The following is a 19347-nucleotide window of genomic DNA, read 5'->3' on the forward strand; positions in this document are numbered from 1 at the left end:
CAGCACATCTATCATCTCCTGCAGGTTCTACATCTTTAGTGTTGTTGTCTTCTTCATTTAGATCAGGTGCTGAATTGTTATGGAAAAGAAAGTTGAGTTGAGCCGAGCAGAGATGAGTAGAGCAGAGTAGGTACCGGTGAAAAACCGCCACAAAAAGAGACAGGTTTCAGCCTCCTCACAGTTGCTTCAGATATTACAACAAGTAAAGCACAAATGTTGCTCTCTTTACGGGAAACATTCATGCATGACTCTCACTTTGTGAGTTTCCAGCGGTGCAGAGCTCTACTGTGTTCCTCTTTACAACGTGCTTCCACAACTATGTGCGTGTGTTTATGTGTTGCAGTGTGTGTTAGGGTTTATCATACGTTTGTGAGAGTGTGTGTGAGAGAGAGAGAGAGAGAGAGCATGAGCTTGCAGTTTAGGACCAGTTACTAGCCAGCTGGGAACTGTCAAAAGGTTATATAACCTAATAGCTGCCTGTTCCTGGCCGTGTGTGTGTGTGTGTGTGTGTGTGTGTGTGTGTGTGTGTGTGTGTGTGTGTGTGTGTGTGTGTGTGTGTGTGTGTGTGTGTGTGTGTGTGTGTGTGTGTGTGTGTAAAAGGCCTGTATTACGTATGTGTTCAGTGATAAATGTGTTTGCGCAGTCTAAGTGTGTGTATTCTGCGTCCTTTAAGGGTAAAATCGGTGCTTTTATTGCATAAATCCTGTATTTTGAGTGCTTAGTTAAGGCTGGGGTGGAGGTGGACGTGGAGGTGGAGGTGTGAGGCAGTGACGTCCTCTGAAGGGATGGAAACAGAGGAGCAGGAAGTGTGTGTGTGTGTGTGTGTGTGTGTGAGAGTTTTGCAGCACGTGTGTGTTTGCTTCTGGGTGTTCTGTGTATGTTCCACATGTGTGCTCGTTCTAAGAGCTAATTTATCAATCCGTGTTCCAGCGCGGTCGCCATGGCAGCGCTCCATCACTACGGCGCTGCAGCCGCGGAGCGGGAAGAGAAAACCATCTCCAGCAGGAGCACAGACACGCTGACACAGGGAGGGCTGAAGGAAACGCTGAAACAGCGTGGCGCAGTGGAGGAGAGAGAAATGTCCAAGAGTAAACACACGTAAACAGCATGGAACAAATATCCAAGAGAAAAAGAAACAGAATGGGGAAGAAAATGAAATGAAAATGTAAGCCAACATCTGAACTAGAGTTCCAGCACCTCCTTAGACTTTCACTGCACTCCAGATATTCTCCTAAACCCACAGAAGCCTTAGCATCTAAAAACTGCCAAAATAAATATATGAGGTCCCGAAGAACAGATGTTTACCAGGAAATCACAGCACTTCTTCTTCTCCTCTCTGCCTCGTGTCTTTAGAGGCGTGTTGATTGCACAGTAGACACAGAACTGAACTGTCTACATGTACTGACCGTTTGTGTAATGGAGCTTTTCCACTAGTACCTACTCAGCCCGAATCAACTCGCCTCACCTTGGTTTGGCGCCTTTCTACCACAGGTTCAACGTGCCGAGTAGATCCTTTTAAAACAAGACTCATCACTGGAAGAAACAACAATTTTCACCTGTTTCAAGTAGATTTTCACTTAAAATAAGTAGACAAAATCTGACAGTGGAACAAGATTTTTTTGCTTGTAATGAGAAGATAAATCTTGCTCCACTGGCAGATTTTTCTACTTATTTCAAGCGAAAATTTACTTGAAACAGGTGAAAATTGTGGACACTATACCGTCGTCACATCACACGTCTCCGCTGCCTCCAAAAACGCCATCTACGAGCAATCCTTCGCATCTCATACCATCAGAGAGTGACTAACGATGAAGTTCTGACTCGAGCCAATACGATGGATATTGAGATCATCCTCTCCAAGATACAACTAAGGTGGGCAGGGCACATCGCTCGTATGCCTGAAAACCGACTCCCGAAACAAGTACTCTTTGGAGAGCTTGCTAAAGGAATAAGATCTGTCGATCGCCCACTCCTACGATGGAAAGATACGCTAAAGAGCACTCTTAAGTAATGTGACATCTCACCGGACACATGGCAACTCGAGGCTTTGGAGCGTTCCAGCTGGAACAACACCACAAATGCTGGCCTTAAAAAGTTGGACGATCTGAGGCAGCAAAACAACGCACTTAAACGTGCACGTCGTCATGCGCAAAGGGAGGCCACTGCTGACAGGAGCCTAGGTGCATTCAAGTGTCGTCACTGTGACCGAAGATGTACAAGCCGCATTGGCATGCTAAGTCATGAGCGTGCCTGTAAGATATAAAAGAAAGAGAAGTGAAAAAAAAAAGACATTGGAACATGGACGTTTCGCAGGCAGCCATCGTCGACTCGACGGGCAGCTTTGATTTCTGGTAATGACTTGTTAGTGTAATGAGATTTTTTGACTAAAAATGAGACATTTTAACTAGAAATAAGACAAATATTCCTGGTAAGATTTTGAGTTTTTGCTGTGAACTTGACAAATTCTGTGGGTATAAAAGAACAGTAAAGCTGTTAATCATCAGCATAGAAAAGATAAGAAACATCAGGGAATTGCTTACTTATCAGTCCTAGAGGGAGAATGTACATATGGAACAGGTTGGGTCCCAGATCTGAGCCCTGAGGAACCCCACATGATATACTTGTGGATTCTGAAATCATCTGATTCACACAAACTCTCAAAAGTAGCTCTAAACCTCCAAACTCCTTCCTTCAACTGGACTCCAGGTGTGCACAGCTCCAACTCCAGCTGGCTTCAGTTAAAGTCATTATTCTGTATATGAGTTGAGTTACTTTTTCCTTCCACCATGGTTAGTGTTTAATGGGCTTGTTTAAGTAAAGATGCAAAACATTTTAATGAGCATTTTAGAGCATAAACACATTGGGGTTTATCTGTGTCTTAGATGAAGATTAGATCACATTTTATGGCGAATTAATGCAGAAAACAAGTCAATCCCAAGGAGTTACTTACTTTTTTTCTCTCCAATGTACAGACAAATAATGCTGAAGTGAAAATGGAGGGTACAAACAAGTTCCTGAAAGGAAAAACGGAGAAAGACTTGCATAACTGCAGTTTAATCACCTGAGTCCAGATACTTGAAAGGAACACGTGGAAGGGCTGAGAGGGAATTTTCTTTTAACACAGTTCCCTCTTTATATTTTGGCAATCATCACGTCCTGGGAAGCACAAGGCGTACATGTTTTAACCATTAGCTGCAGACTGGAATTCTTTGCCCTTCTGCATAAGGAGACCCATATGCAAAGTGGGCAAGTTAAGGGTCTGACATTTCTGCTGCAGGAAAAGGGACAAACATCAGTAAACTAAGACGTGGGTGGAAGTAGAGCCAAGTACTGATTCAGCTGCTGACAGCAGAGTTCAGTGCTTTTTCAATACATTTAGATGCAAAGCAGACTGCAGGTAGGCAGGTCTGCAAGTCATTCACAAGAAAAAGTAGTGACAGTAAAGCTTTGTGCTTTTACTACTGTAGCAGGATGGTTTTAGTTTCCTTGGCAACAGCGCAACGCCATGCTTGAGTGACACCCCAGTCAGTAAAATCAAGGACAAAATAACACAAGTAGCTTAAAAAAGGGCAACAGTGAAGGACATCTAGCATTTTTCCACCTTTAAGCATATCATATGTCTGGTTCTGGCTCGCCAGCAGAAGGATGCCAAAAACCAGTAGCTGTGCACTGCAGAAACTCAAAATCTTAACAAGAATATTTGTCTTATTTCTAGTTAAAATGTCAAATTTTTAGTCAAAAAAAATCTCATTACACTTAAAACAAGACTCATCACTGGAAAAAAACAACAATTTTCACCTGTTTCAAGTAGATTTTCACTTAAAATAAGTAGAAAAATCTGCCAGTGGAACAAGGTTTTTTTTGCTTGTAATGAGAAGATAAATGTTGTGACACTGGCAGATTTTTCTACTTATTTTAAGTGAAAATTTGTGGTACAGTGCACTATTTGCAGTAGGGTTTGCATCTCTTGATAGTGGAACAAGCAGGAGCATCTGGTTTTCAGAGCTGTCAGTCTGGAAGTAACTGTAGTTCCGGCTTCGGCCGCTAGAGTTTGGCTCGAGAAAGCAAGTCCGTCTCCGCAGAACTCGTCCAACTTTGGAGCAGAAATAAACACCTGGTTCAAGGAAACAGTTCCATGGTCAGATTTGTATGTACATCATGAGATACAATGATATAAAAGTCCAAATCAAGGCATAATTAGGATTTTTGAGTGACAGTTGAAGATGAGCTGTCGTTAACTTTAGTTCCTTAGTACTAGAACGGTTGGGCTCAGTGTCTGTGCTGTGAATAAGGACCAAATAGAGCACAGTTATTTCTGCTTTATAGATGCTTTATAGCGACAAGGGTCCCGGTGGTGCGCTGTCCTTTCTCGTGTTGGATTTTGTTTGATAGACAGATTGCATCAGAGTGAAAGTAAGGTGACACTAGTTAGCATCATAGCCCAGCCTGAGCCCGAGTTCTCACTCTGAAAACCTTGAGCTCCTATAGCTCGTTTTGAACGTTGTTGCAGTCGTGACATCAGAACTGAGGGTGGACGAGCAGATCAAGTCACAATTGAACTAGGCAGAGGATTTCCAGGCACCATCCTGCTTCTTCTGCTTATTTGCTTCTTTTTTATTGGATTAATCCTGTTAACACTCTCCAGTGGTCTCAAAAAAGGCTTTAAGATGACTTTAGAGATCCTGCGGTAGATGAAACAGAGAAACAATAATTGCGTACCGTACAGTACCGAAACAACCTGCTTTTGGGGAATGAGCTACAGTAAAACAAATAAAAAGAAATCAAAGAAAAACAATATTTTGGCTCCATGTAAAGAAACTTTATTAGGGCCCGAGCACTTACAGTGTGAAGGCCCTATTGTATCTGTAGGAGATGTTTTTATTTTCCTCATTTTTATTTTTCTTCCGACAAAATGAGGGCCCTTTTTACCCCCCTAAACATGCCCCAAAAGTCACCAAATTTTACACGCAAGCCAGGCCTGGCGGAAAATTTGATATTTAATGGTTTGCATTAAAGGCCGTGGCAAAATGGCTCAACAGCACCCCCTAGAAAACTTTGCGCCTCAAGCCCCACAATACGGTTTGACATACATGCAGAAAAATCGGTACACACCTGTATCATGTCACAACTTAAAGAAAAGTCTCTTGGTGCCATGGCCGAAACTAAACAGGAAGTCGGCCATTTTGAATTAATCGTGTAATTTTGGCGCAATTTATGCCATTCCTTCGGCCGCTTCTTCGCCCGAACCGTAACGTGCACCCAGGTGTGTTATACATCAAAATGTTCGTCTCCATCCTGCAACGATGGGCATTACTTTTCTCAGTCAAAAGCGTTACCGTGGCGACGCTAGACGCCAAAAAGCGCGCCACCCCTTCATCTGATTGGTCCATATTTGATAGTTCCTACTTTCTGCCATAACTTTTGAATGGTTTGACATAGAGAGTCGTGGGTGGTGTCATCTGCTAAATGTCCAGGCCTGAAGAATCTACATGCAAGTCATACAAGCTTCCACTGCAGCCTGAACGTGCACAAGGGTGCGAGGGCCCGTTCATCGCTGCTTGCAGCTTTAATATTTCTTTATTTCATAGCATCCCAACCTTTCCTAATTTGAGGTTTTATAACATGTGGACAACAGGACTACAGTGCAGGCGAATGAAACATCATCATCGTAGTCACTAAACAGTGTTTTGCGTCGGCCCCTGGGCGTCTGGACTCCGGACACCCAGAAATGTGGACCGGTCTGACGGCCAGTTAAGATGTCAGTCTTCTGCATGTGAGTGTGGTTGACCACACAAGACTCCCATCATGCAGCGGCAGTACCAGCCTCCGCATTGTTGAAGGAACCGTTCTCATTTTCAACCGCAGCCCAACCAGAAACCAGCAGCAGCTTATCTTTGGCAGGACCGGCCGCGGCTTCTGAAAGATGTTATCTTTATGTCCTACCTTTTACTGCACCGCAGGATTATTTCTTTTTCTTCGTGGGCCAGTTTGTGCTGATTTAGTCCGAGGCTCGCCTTAAATGTGGGCCCTGCCCTGATTCCAGACCTGATCTAATCACAGTCTTAAATGAGGGTTGTTTGAGTTATCACGGCCCAGTATTTGGAGCCACCGGCGATTCCAACGTGGAGGAAGATGATGAAACTTTGAGCAAATATTTCTGCTTTCTATAAATGGATCCTCGTATTCAGCTCAGGAAATATATATTTAATATCTGAAATGTGCTACGTAATCATGTAAAGTTAGCTGCCTCTTCTAATTGTGTGTGTGTGTGTGTGCGTGCGTGCGTGCGTGCGTGCGTGCGTGCGTGCGTGCGTGCGTGCGTGCGTGCGTGCGTGCGTGCGTGCGTGCGTGCGTGCGTGTAAAGAATTAATATAAAAATCAGTGGGTTTTTGTATTAGGTAAATATAAACTCAGATGAACAACATATAAAATACTTCACTATTCTGTTATTTCTTTCATAAATGTTAAGCTAAACAGGTGAAAACTTATTGAATAATAATGTGATGTAATAATAATTAAAGCTGCAAGCAGTGATGAACGGGCCCTCCACCCTTGTGCACGTTCAGGCTGCAGTGGAAGCTTGTATGACTTACATGTAGATTCTTCAGGCCTGGACATTTATCAGATGAAACCACCCACAACTCTCTACTGTATATCAAACCATTCAAAAGTTATGGCAGAAAGTAGGAACTATCAGATATCGACCAATCAGAAGAAGGGGCGAGGCTAATTTGCACCAATTATGTTCAAGGACTCAAAACCGAGTCCGATGACACCACCCATGAGTCTTTATGTCCAACCATTCAAAAGTTATGGCAGAAAGTAGGAACTATCAAATAGTCCCTGTTGGGTTTCGGCCATGGCGCCAAGAGACTTTTCTTTAAGTTGCGACATGATACAGGTGTGTACCGATTTTCGTGCATGTACGTCAAACCGTATTGTAGGGCTTGAGGCACGAAGTTTTCTAGGGGGCGCTGTTGAGCCATTAGGCCATGCCCATTAATGCAAACCATTAAATATCTAATCTATCGACAGGCCTGGCTTGCTTGCAAAATTTGGTGACTTTTGGGGCACGTTTAGGGGGGAAAAAACATGGGGTGTTTTCATTAAAGGGGACCCATTATGGCATTTAATGTATATTTTAAACAGGCCTTGAATGTCTTAAAAACAATCTAAAGCTTGTTTTTTCTACACAAATCAGAAATTCAGCCTGTGGGCCATGTCTCTAGTTTAACCGCTTCTCACCTCATTTTCTGTGCTGGATTCTGAGGGGAGGGGCTATTGATAATGTTAAAACAAGAAAAAACGTGTTTTTCATAATAGGTCCCCTTTAACATAAAGAGAAAAAAAACGAAAACTTTATATAAAGATAAATGGGTAAATGAAATACATCTCAAACGAAAGCAGGGCGTCTCAGAGAAAATATAACTTTCCCAATCTTCCCCCTTGTTGCAGCCTCGTAGAGAACGTTATCCTTTCCATTAAAAAGATATTGTAAATTATGTCGTACCAATTATCTAATGAAGGAGCATCTGGCTTAAGCCACTTCTTGGTAATAGCTTTTCGTGCAGCTTCACTTAGCAAACCAAACAGGTGTCTTGATTCCTTGATATTATGACTATTTTTAAAGAAAAGACGGCATGTGAGTAACGTTGCTGGTTCTGTGAGGTTGTATTTGCCTGACAGATTAACCAACCATGATCCGATGAGTCACATGACTATAGATGTATTTGAAAGCATCTATTTTTTCTCCAGACCAATCAGGCCATGACTGAACGGCTCCGATCAGAGTGTCTGATGAGCCTTTAGTTTTGCAGAATCTTGCAGAGGAAGTCTGCTGCTCGCCGACGGGCTGTAACTCTGTCCGTCTGTCGTAGCGAGGAGGAGGGTTTTCAGACGCCGTCTGGCAGACTGAAGGAGGTCAGCAGAAATAATGTGAAACAGAGCCGCTGGGCGAGCGAGGTGATTAAAGAGAGAGAGAGAGAGAGACAGCTTTATTCACGCCTGTCACATAAAGTGAAGATATATGAACACGGGCCTCGCAAGGCTTTCAGTCACACTAATGAGTGTGTGTGTGTGTGTGTGTGTGTGTGTGTGTGTGTGTGTGTGTGTGTGTGTGTGTGTGTGTGTGTGTGTGTGTGTGTGTGTGTGTGTGTGTGTGTGTGTGTGTGTGTGTGTGTGTGTGTGTGTGTAACACAGTAATGACCTCAATGATTGTGGTAATTATATACTGTATGTTTATTTTCATGTCGGTGCCTGTGGGGGGAACAGGGGCGCACAGACCGGGTTTATTTATACGTGTGTCTGTGGCGGTGTGTGTGTATGTGTGTGTGTGTGTGTGTGTGTGTGTGTGTGTGTGTGTGTGTGTGTGTGTGTGTGTGTGTGTGTGTGTGTGTGTGTGTGTGTGTGTGTGTGTGTGTGTATGTGTGTGTGTGTGTGTGTGTGCTCCACCTACATGTAATCTGTGGCATTCAGTCCACACACACACAGACACCCACCCACACATAAATGTACACTACATATGTTCACCATATGTGAGAACAGTTCCTCTGAGTGCGTGTCCACGTGCACACACTCTGGGCCACCAACTCTTAAATATAACGAAAGGAAAAAAATGCAGGTGGATTTGACGTTTGCCACATGAACACACACACACACACGCCAGCTCCTCCAACCTAAACACACTTGACTTTTTCTCGTCTTTAAGGGAGCAGGTGATGAGAAAGAAAAGCCTCTCTGTGCTCCAGAGCATGTGTTTGGGTGGAACTTCCTGAAACCGTGTTTTTTTTTTCTCAGGATTTTGAGTATTTCAGATTTTCAGGGAGATGTGACGCCACAGAGCCAGAGCTGAGTAGCAGCACCCAGCTACTGCACCTTATCTTCATCTCCACCTCACGACCTTAGCCACTTCGCCAGAAAATGCAGCATGATTTATCAGGGTGAAACACCCGCATCTCACGAGCTGGCACGCCAATCCTACAGGAAACGGCTCCGCTCTCAGTCTAGAAATACCATTTCCACCATTTCCAAAGCACCAAAACTCTGAGCGGTTAAGACAGTGAACACATGGCAAGAAGAAGAGCATGCTGCACCAGCGCTCTCACACACTTGTTAGATGCTACAAATACATGCACGGTATTCTCTGGACTCTCAGACCTTGCAGAGTGCAAAGGAATGCCTTCTTTTTTTCTTTTTTACAAGAATCTCAAAAATAGCCTCCTGGTAGAAAAGGTTAAATGAGGTAAAAATGGGAAAAACGTGACAAAAGTGGGTGATGGAGTGTCTGACTCCACCCCCAAACAAGCTGTGAAGAGAATGGTGAACAAGCAGCTGGTGTACAGTATGTCTGTCTTCTGACGTCCCCGACCCCCCCGGTCTGGCCTCCGGCAGGAGGGCCCCCCTTGTGAGCCTGGTTCTCCTCAAGGTTTCTTCCCTCCTAAAGGGGAGTTTTTCCTTCCTTAAGGCTTTTCTCCCACTAGGGGAGACCCCCGAGCAATTATTACATAAACAATGGCAGGTAAAAACTCCCCTAGTGGGAGAAAAACCTTAAGCCAAACAGTGGCAAGAAAAACTCCCCTTTAGGAGGGAAGAAACCTGGACCAGGACCTGGATCATAAGGGGGCCAGCTGGGCAGAGCAGGAAAGGATAAAACAGACAGAGAGAAGGAAGAACCGAGAAAGGAGAGACACAGACACAATGGCTAACTGGTGCAATACAGAGATAACTATATAAGAAAATGTAGACAGCAGACACAACAAACTACAAGAACGATGGACAAAAATGATGGCTATGAGATACTTATAATTCATAAGTGAAAATGGAAGAGAAGAAGAGAAGAGAAGAAGGGTGAGGGGCACTGCCCAGTGGATCATGTCCCCCCTGTAGCATCGGCCTATAGCAGCATATCTACCACCAAGCTATATTTGAGACTAACTATTATAGTCTTGTTCTATAGCTGCAGCTATGACTACTGACTCTAACACACTAGAGTTTACACTAACTAGAGGATTACTAACACTAACTAGAGGTTTACTAACACTAACTAGAGGTTTACTAAACACTAACTAGAGGTTTACTAACACTAACTAGAGGTTTACTAACACTAACTAGAGGTTTAATAACACTAACTAGAGGTTTACTAACACTAACTAGAGGTTTACTAACACCAACTAGAGGTTTATTAACACTAACTAGAGGTTTACTAAACACTAACTAGAGGTTTATTAACACTAACTAGAGGTTTACTAACACTAACTAGAGGTTTAATAACACTAACTAGAGGTTTACTAACACTAACTAGAGGTTTACTAACACCAACTAGAGGTTTACTAACACTAACTAGAGGTTTAATAACACTAACTAGAGGTTTACTAAACACTAACTAGATGTTTACTGAACAGAAACGTTTTAAGTTTTCTTATGGCACCCTTTAGAACCAAGTCTTTATTATTACGTAGATCTTTACTACCTAACCTTTCACCGAGAGTATTCTCTAAAGGACGTGGCTTGTCGTCTCTGAACTCATGAAATGCAAATGATATAATGAAGTGGAAACCCAGGGACCCTTACAGGAGTTTTGGTCCAACAAAGAGATCTTTTACCTGGTTTTAAACTTAAACATTCGATAAAGCCTATAAAGAAAGTTTGTGGGACCGTTTCATGTATTTGCAGTGAGATCAACACAGTGAGGTCAACACAAGCACATGCAACACCAAGGCACACCTCATGGCTTCCTAAGACCGTGCATCTACCTTCCTCAGTTGTCATGGTGATTACTGTAAATGTAGTGAAAAGTGGTCAGGTTGCTACGTTCATTTGTTTATGAGCTGTCTTTTCTATTCAAGTTTGTGTGTTTCTTCCTTAACGTGATACGTTCCCAGCTGATGGGCTTAGCCGTCTACAACAGCATCGCTCTGGACATCCACTTCCCTCTCTACTGCTACAGGTAGGAGCTTCCCACTGGTCTTTCTGACCACAAATCTGCTGTCTGTCTGGTATTTTGAAGACATGCACACCTGAACAGTTGCAGGCCCATCTACTTCTACCTCTTCTTCTCCAAACTTTTCCCTTCAGCGGTTGCAACAGCAAATCATCTGTCTGCTTCTAACCATGTCCTCTGTATCGTCCTTTCTCACACCAACCAACCACTTATCCTCTTTCATCACACCGTTTTTCTTCTGCCTGTCAACTCCATGTCCAGTGTTCTACCAATGTAGTTGTTGTTATTCCGCCTCTATACGTCTGAACCATCTCATTCTAGCCGTTCTTACTGCATCTCCAAGGATTCCGACCCCGGCTGCTCCTTACACGTGCTCGTTCTTAATCCTATCCATCCTTATCACGCCAGAAGAAAAGGTTTACATCTTTATCTTTGTCTCCAAGTCGTGCAGGAGGGCTGGTCTCACTATTGTTTCCCATGGCGGAAAACTCCAGAAGTGAATGATACCAACATAGAATTCAAGAAGACACCAGAGGCGGTGTTTTGGGAGAAAATCAATTAAGGCTCGAGAGTGGTCGGCAACACAAAATGAATCACACACACACACTCGCTTTTGCTATAATGATATATGAATACATTTATTAGCAAGCAGTGCACATAGAAGACACACACACAATTGCTCTTTTGCTAGGATAAATGTGTCAAGTTGTCCCCCACAAATGATAGAGCAATAGACAATTACACAGGGCTAGGCCTTAATAACTCTTACCTCGACACAGGAGACTGGAGAGCCGACAGTCCTGGACAGAGTGGCCAAAAAAACCCGGCTGGGCGTCGTGCACAAAACCCGCAGCTGACTCTGCCCGAACTTCCGGCTGTCTCCGTCTTTATAACTTTACTAAGTCTTGGCCTCCCGCCACGTAGCTCGCGTCCCACGGGAACTCAGTCCCGTGTGAACAAGCCACATAGGGGGTGCCTCTCTCACAGTTACATTTGTTAGTAAACAGCAGGTGCAGAGCTGATATGAGCGTCCTTCGACCGGACTGAGACTGTGTTTTGGGAATTCAGGGCATTTCCAGGACACAAAATATATATTTCTCCCTTGAGGCGGTTTGTTCATAAGGGCGATGGGGCGACACACCACCACGAGGAAAAGCTCTGATGTAAATGCTCCAGTTCCTTTTGAACCTCTCCTTCTGGAGGGATTTCAGCCAAGTCATGCAAGACCTCCCCCATGGACTCTCCAAGTTCCACGGGGGCTCATGTCACACATGACGTTGGACCAGCACGGCAGTGACGTCAACGCCAACGTCGACAGCACTTCCAGAGTCAGAATGGCTGCTGTTGGAGCAACTCAAGTTCCTCTCAGTCTGCGTTATAAAGAAGACAAATTAGCAGTGAAACAGTTTCCCCCCCCAAGACCAAATCTAAACATCAAATAGGTTCCTGTAAAGGATGGGAACATCGTTTATCGTAGCTGGTATGTTATTGTAATATCATGGTCACATTTTAACAAATGAAATCAATCCATTAACCCTTGTGCTGTCTTTGGGTCAAAATGACCCAGTTCTTCTTTCCTCCTGCCATGCTCTCTCCTTCCTTCTTCCTTTCCTCTTTTCCTCCTTTTTTACCTTCCTTTAAGATAAGATATAAGATAAGATATCCTTTATTTTCCTCCTTTTTCTTCCTACCTCCCTTCCGTCATTCGTTCCTTTATTACCTTCTTTGCTTTTCCTTCCTCCTTTCCTTATTTTTATCCATTCTTTCCTTCTTCCCTCCCTTCTTTCTTTCCTTTTCTCCATTCTTTCCTTCCTTTCTCCCTCCCTTCATTCTTTCCTCCCTTCCATCTTTTCTCCCTTCCTTACTCCCTTTCCTACTTCCTTCCTTCCTTCCATCTTTTCTCCCTCCCTTACTCTCTTTCCTACTTCCTTCCTTCTTTCCTCCTTTCTCCCTTCCTTCCATCTTTTCTCCCTTCCTTACTCCCTTTCCTACTTCCTTCCTTCTTTCCTTCTTTTCTCCTTTCTCCCTTCCTTCCATCTTTCTCCCTTCTTTCCTCCCTCTGTCTTTTCTCCCTTTTTCCCCCCCTTCCATCTTTTCTCCCTTCCTTACTCCCTTTCCTACTTCCTTCCTTCTTTCCAGTACTCTAGTTGTAAAAAAAAAATCAGGGGGGTTGGTGGATTTTATCATATGGGGACAGATAATTTGTGCTGATTACAAATAATATAATATATTACAAATAATAGCAGTGACCAAAACACCTGCAGAAATACTGCAGGAATGACATAGCAGCAGTTAAATGCAGCCTTCTGTAAGCTTTAAATATCCACTGGGCTTACATCAAATACATCAAAACACAACAATAAAAACAGTTTTCTGAACTTATCAATATGACTCTGTCCTTCACAGGATAAGTACAATGGATCACTGCAAAAACTCAAAATCTTAACAAGAATATTTGTCTTATTTCTAGTTAAAATGTCTCATTTTAGTAAAATAAATCTCATTACACTTAAAACAAGACTCATCACTGGAAAAAACAACAATTTTCACCTATTTCAAGTAGATTTTCACTTGAAATAAGTAGAAAAATCTGCCAGTGGAAGATTTTTTTGCTTGTAATGAGAAGATAAATCTTGTCCCACTGGCAGATTTTTCTCACTCACTCACTCATCTTCTTCCGCTTATCCGTTCCCGGGTCACGGGGGCAGCAGCCTCAGCAGATTTTTCTACTTATTTCAAGTGAAAATTTACTTGAAACAGGTGAAAATGGTCAAATAAGTTATTTTTCTGGTGATGACTCTGAATGTTGAAATAGCAGTAAAACCACATCCATTGATGAAATGACATAAGGGATGGAAAGGGGGGATGATTTGGACCGTTTTTATTTCAGGGGGGGATGCCATCCCCACTCATCCCCCCTCAACTCCAGTACTGGTTTCAACTGGTTCACGCAATCGGACAATGATCCCAAACACAGCAGCGAATCTACATCAGTCTGGTCTCGTCAAAGTGGATTAAAGTTCCACCACAACCACGTGAGAGACAGATAAAGTCATAACCGCTTCAAGAGAAAGCTGCTAACGGTGGATCTACCAACATGGGGGTACTCGTGTGGCACCACGCTTTTGTAAACATGTTTGCACGTTTCCCTGCAGCCTTGCTGTCGCTGCGTTGCAAACGTTTCCTTGGTACCGCCAAAATGATTTGAAGGAATATAAGGTAACCTTTCACTTTCCTCTTCCTATTTATTTTATCCTTCCAGGAAACTCCTCACTCCACCTACTACACCTTGTGACCAAAATGCCTTCGTTGGCATGGCAACCACCACGTTGGACGATCTGCAGCAGATAATGCCGGTAAGTGTGTCAGCATCTGCTGAATCTCAGGCAGTAACAATCAATGTTTTGTGACCAGAGGTGTCCAAAGTATTCACATTCATTACTCAGGTAGAAGTATAGATACTAGAGTTTAAAAATACTCCTGTAGAAGTTGAAGTATCATCTCAAGTTTTTTACTCAAGTAAAAGTATAAAAGTACTGGTTTCAAAACTACTTAAAGTATAAAAGTAAAAGTAATGTAAGGGGGAAAAAAGCCATTGAAAATGAATGCATCTTAGTATAATGCAAATATATTAAAGAACCATATATGTGTACTATTGAGCATTAACATGTGTTTCAGAGAGCAGGAGATATGATGACTAGCTGCCTATAAGTATTGTAATGGTGCAAAAAGTCAAACTTTAGAGGCATGTTATCATTTATCCTAACCTTTATTGGAATGTACATCCAAGTTTAGTTGCAGGAATCTGAGGGAACGGATGTAAGAACAAAACTGGACAAGAACATCTGAAACAACCACAACCAAATTCACTCTATCCGGATGGAGCAATTTAACTGGATAGTTTTTATTAAAGGCCGAAATGAAGTAGAGTAACGAGGCTGTTTTTAAAATGTAAGGAGTAAAAAGTACAGATAATTGAGTGAAAATGTAAGGAGTAAAAGTAAAAAGTCGTCTGAAAAATAATTACTCCAGTGAAGTATAGATAACCAAAATTTCTACTTAAGTAAGGTAACGAAGTATTTGTACTTCGTTACTTGACACCTCTGTTTGTGACGGTTTGGAGCAGAAACCTTCGTGTCTCCAGTGATGGGACTCGTGTCGGGAACACAAGTTCCACCAGCGTTACGTACCCACGAGTTGTTCTGCAAAACCAGCATGTTTTATCTGAGTGATGTCAAAGACTTTGAGAAAAACTTGTCTCCTGTTCTTTCAGCTGCGTTTTTCATTATCTGCCACGTGATGGCGCCAGAGTTCAACGTTTGCCTTCCTTGTGTCCACTTACTCTCTATCTTTCACTTTTAAGAGTCTGTATTTAACTTGATGATGATGATGACAGACGAAATAAAGGTTGATGCATGATGGATTAAAAATAATAATGATGATAAAGTTAAATATCAGGTTCATTGTGTGGTGGTTTTTACAAAAATGTGACTGCGATGGAGGTAACAGAACGTTTAAATTCATCCTTTAAGTGATCTTCAGAGCCACTTATTCATTTTTGCTGTATATGTAGAGTTGATTTACAATGTTTAGAGTTATTGTATCTGCGATCAAGCACTTTCTTACAGAAGACTGAGCAGGAGATCCAAGTTCTATTCTGGAGCAGAGATAAAAATAAGCCCTAACTTGTTAAATAAGTCTCGCTGTGTAACTTACGTAACATTTCACTGCCAGAGAAATTGATGAACGGCCTCAACACAGGCAGAAGTTACCTGATCCACAGGCTGCGGCACATTCAAACCCTTCCAAGGTCACTCTCTCACACACACACACACACACACACACACACACACACACAAACACTGGCCGGGCTATAACTGGCTCAGTAGTTGAGTAACTGCAGGGTATCAGGTAGGGTTTGGTGTCAGCACCAAAAGTCTGGTGACTCCACAACATTCACGTCAGTGCTCAGTCAGCAGATGCAGGTTTCGCTTCTTTTACTTCAACGATTATGAAATCTGTGAATTAGATTGTGAGAAATAAACTGATTTAAAAGACAAAGGCCTTCAGTCTTCCCTCAGACCCGTAGCCGACAGCGCTGCGGCGCGTTGCTGCGGCGCGTTGCTGCGGCGCGTTGCTGCGGCGCGTTGCTGCTTCGCGTTGCTGCTTGGCTGAAGGCTCCTCTTTGGAAACGGCGGCATGTTAAACCTGCTAAACGGAGCCCCCGAGGCTACGCTGCAGCGCCTCGGCCCCTCTGTCGCCCCGTTCCCAGCCTTAAGTGCTGCTCTGTTTGAGTTTCTCACACAAGTGCATGAACAGCCAGCAGACTGTGAATGTGTGTGTCTCTGCAGGATCTGGCCCACGGCCTGGCCGAGCTGCTGAGCTACGAGGGGAATGTGGAGGAGGACTTCTACCTCACCTTTCAGGTGAGAGGCTCTCCACACAAGAGGCAAATATTAGTAGGATCTTGCACGGACGGACTCCAAAGTGTGCGACGGAGCTCAGAAATTTGTGTAGCTGTTTCCACTGCCGTGTGATTTCATTAAAGTTGATATGGGACCACATGATGACCTGGATCAGGCCCGCTGATGTCATCCAGCAGATTGGTCAAATGTCAAGCAGAGAAACAGATGAGCGTTTATTCAGTTTAAGCACTTAAGCACTTAATACACTAGAGGAGCCACTTCCATCTGGGTTTTAAACTGAGTATAAATCAAAATGCATCTACACTGCAAAAACTCAAAATCTTAACAAGAATATTTGTCTTATTTCTAGTTAAAATGTCTCATTTTTAGTCGAAAAAAAATCTCATTACACTTAAAACAAGACTCATCACTGGAAAAAACAACAATTTTCACCTGTTTCAAGTAGATTTTCACTTGAAATAAGTAGAAAAATCTGCCAGTGGAAGATTTTTTTTCTTGTAATGAAAAGATAAATCTTGTCCCACTGGCAGATTTTTCTACTTATTTCAAGTGAAAATTTACTTGAAACAGGTGAAAATTGTCAAATAACAAGTTATTTTTCTGGTAATGACTCTTGTTTTAAGTGTAATGAGATATTTTGACTAGAAATAAGACAAATATTCCTGGTAAGATTTTGAGTTTTTGCAGTGTACAGACAATTCTGGGTCTTACTGAGAGTTTGTTGAGACACTTTCATGATTTAATCAGAGACTTTTGCTAGAATAAAAGACAGATTTATGATTCTGGTAGTTCCCTCTTTGATAATGAGAAAAAACATGAATATTATAAGTTTATACCAGATAGGAGAGACTGGTCAGCCCTAACCCGGCCCACATCTGCTCTGGGCTGCATGTGCACCAGACACGGCCCAGTCCTTCCCTTTCTCTGTTCATCTGGGTCACAACACCGTAGCTCATGAAATCTGGGCCATGCAACACATGCCAATTGCCAAAAGTTGGACCCAGTTCATGATCTCCTGGACACATCTGGCCTACGGGGGAATCTGAGCCACGAGAGACCAAAGTCGCCCAGACGTTGGTCCGAATGTGTTTGCTGTCTGCAAGAAAACAAAAGTCCAACTCATTTCAAGAATCCCTCCTGTTTTAGTTTTTTTTTGTTAAGATTTTTTTTGGCTCTAGTGGCCCTTTATTCAAGCTTCAGACAGGAAGGCAAGGCAAGTTTATTTGTATAGCACGATTCAACACAAGGTAATTCAAAGAGCTTTACATCAACATTAAAAGCGGCAACACTCAATTAAACAGTAAATAAATAATAAAATGATATAAAATGATGAGAAAATAGGTAAAATAATAAAAAGCACAAGGAAGGGGGTAGAGAGAGAGAATGGGGATGACATGTAGCAAAGGTGCGCAGGTCGGGATTCAAACCTGCACACTGCACAAACTCAAAATCTTACCAGGAATGTTTGTCTTATTTCTAGTTAAAATGTCTCATTTTTAGTAAAAAAGTCTCATTACACTTAAAACAAGAGTCATTACCAGAGAAATAACTTGTTATTTGACATTTTTCACCTGTTTCAAGTAAAATTTTCACTTGAAATAAGTAGAAAAATCTGCCAGTGAGACAAGATTTATCTTCTCATTACAAGTAAAAAAATCTTGTTCCACTGGCAGATTTTTCTACTTATTTTAAGTGAAAATCTACTAGAAACAGGTGAAAATTGTTGTTTTTTCCAGTGATGAGTCTTGTTTTAAGTGTAATGAGATTTTCTTTTACTAAAAATGAGACATTTCAACTAGAAATAAGATAAATATTCTTGTTAAGATTTTGAGTTTTTGCAGTGCAACCTCTGCAGGACTGTAGCCTCAGTATATGAGCCGCTGCTTAACCCACTGCACCACCGTGCAGCTCAAAAATCCCTCCTGTTTTTGCCCAAGTTCTCTAATTTGGGGTTGTATATTCATCATGTTTGACCTTGGCTTTAAGAGCAGTAATCCAGTAAGTTGTAGCACACTGGCATGTTGGTGAACAACCAACCAACACCAGGGTTTTCTTTCTATCAAGGCGGAGCCTTCCAAGGTCGTATCATTGATCCTCTGATTCCATCTTTCTGGGGACGGGATTGGCCTGTATCTAGAGTATAAAAAGGGCCCCCTGAGAAAGTGTGGCCCCAGCCAGTTTTTTCCAGCAGGACCAGCGCTGCCGTGAGCTCATTCGCTCCACTGAGCAGTGTTGTGTGTACTTTACCTCTTACGTGGCCAGCACTCCTTCTCCATAAAGTCAGCCCCAGGCAGCGGCAGCGCTTTCAAACGCACCTAATGATTATTCTAGGCCCCGCTTATTTTCTCTCCTCACGCTCACCTTCCAGTAGCAGAGCTGCTTTTACAGTACCTGCACGACACTTTGAACAAGTCTTTTAATGTATATAAAGAAAGATATTGCATTTCCTGCAGAGAAAACACCCCAAAGACATGCAGCTTCCTGGTTCCCCATCATTAACAGCTGCCTTCAAAAATAAAATAGTGTTTTCTCGGAACTAAGAAATGCAGAATAGACAAAATGCTTCGTTTCCTTTTTTTCTTCAGAAATACTTGAAAGCATCGGTACGTTTTTCCCACCAGGTTTTGAACGACGTTGTCATGTTTTAAGAGCCGGGCAGGTCAGATGTGCCGTGTAACCGGTATTAATGGAGTCATTCATGCATGCGGTGGGGGTGGGGGTGGGGGTGGGGGTAAGGGTGAGGGTGAGGGTGGTGGGGGTGAGGGTGGGGGTGGGGGTGTGGGTTAGGGGGGTGAGGGTGGGGGTGAAGTGGGGGGAGCATGTGCAGCAGATGTGGACGGACAGGTCATGTAAAAGCCTGAGTGAGGTGTTATTTTAAGCCACAGTGAGAGCTGCCGGCCCAACAGTCACACCACTGTGTCACAGAATTCCACTGACCTGCAGAGCACTGGCTGTGTGTGTGTGTGTGTGTGTGTGTGTGTG

At 42.9% G+C, this 19347-nt stretch overlaps 1 protein-coding gene across 1 annotated transcript in view; it reads left to right on the plus strand.

Moving 5' to 3' along the window:
* The window catches only part of LOC133463817 (probable E3 ubiquitin-protein ligase HECTD2), a 118578-nt gene that overhangs the window by 53755 nt on the left and 45476 nt on the right, over window positions 1-19347 (plus strand). The window contains exons 15-17 of the mRNA XM_061745541.1: window positions 10881-10945; window positions 14202-14295; window positions 16291-16365. Coding sequence (XP_061601525.1) covers window positions 10881-10945; window positions 14202-14295; window positions 16291-16365 — 234 coding nt within the window. The remainder of the gene's footprint in view (window positions 1-10880; window positions 10946-14201; window positions 14296-16290; window positions 16366-19347) is intronic.

Source organism: Cololabis saira, chromosome 17 (genome assembly GCF_033807715.1).
Source record: "Cololabis saira isolate AMF1-May2022 chromosome 17, fColSai1.1, whole genome shotgun sequence".
Lineage (NCBI taxonomy): Eukaryota > Metazoa > Chordata > Actinopteri > Beloniformes > Belonidae > Cololabis > Cololabis saira.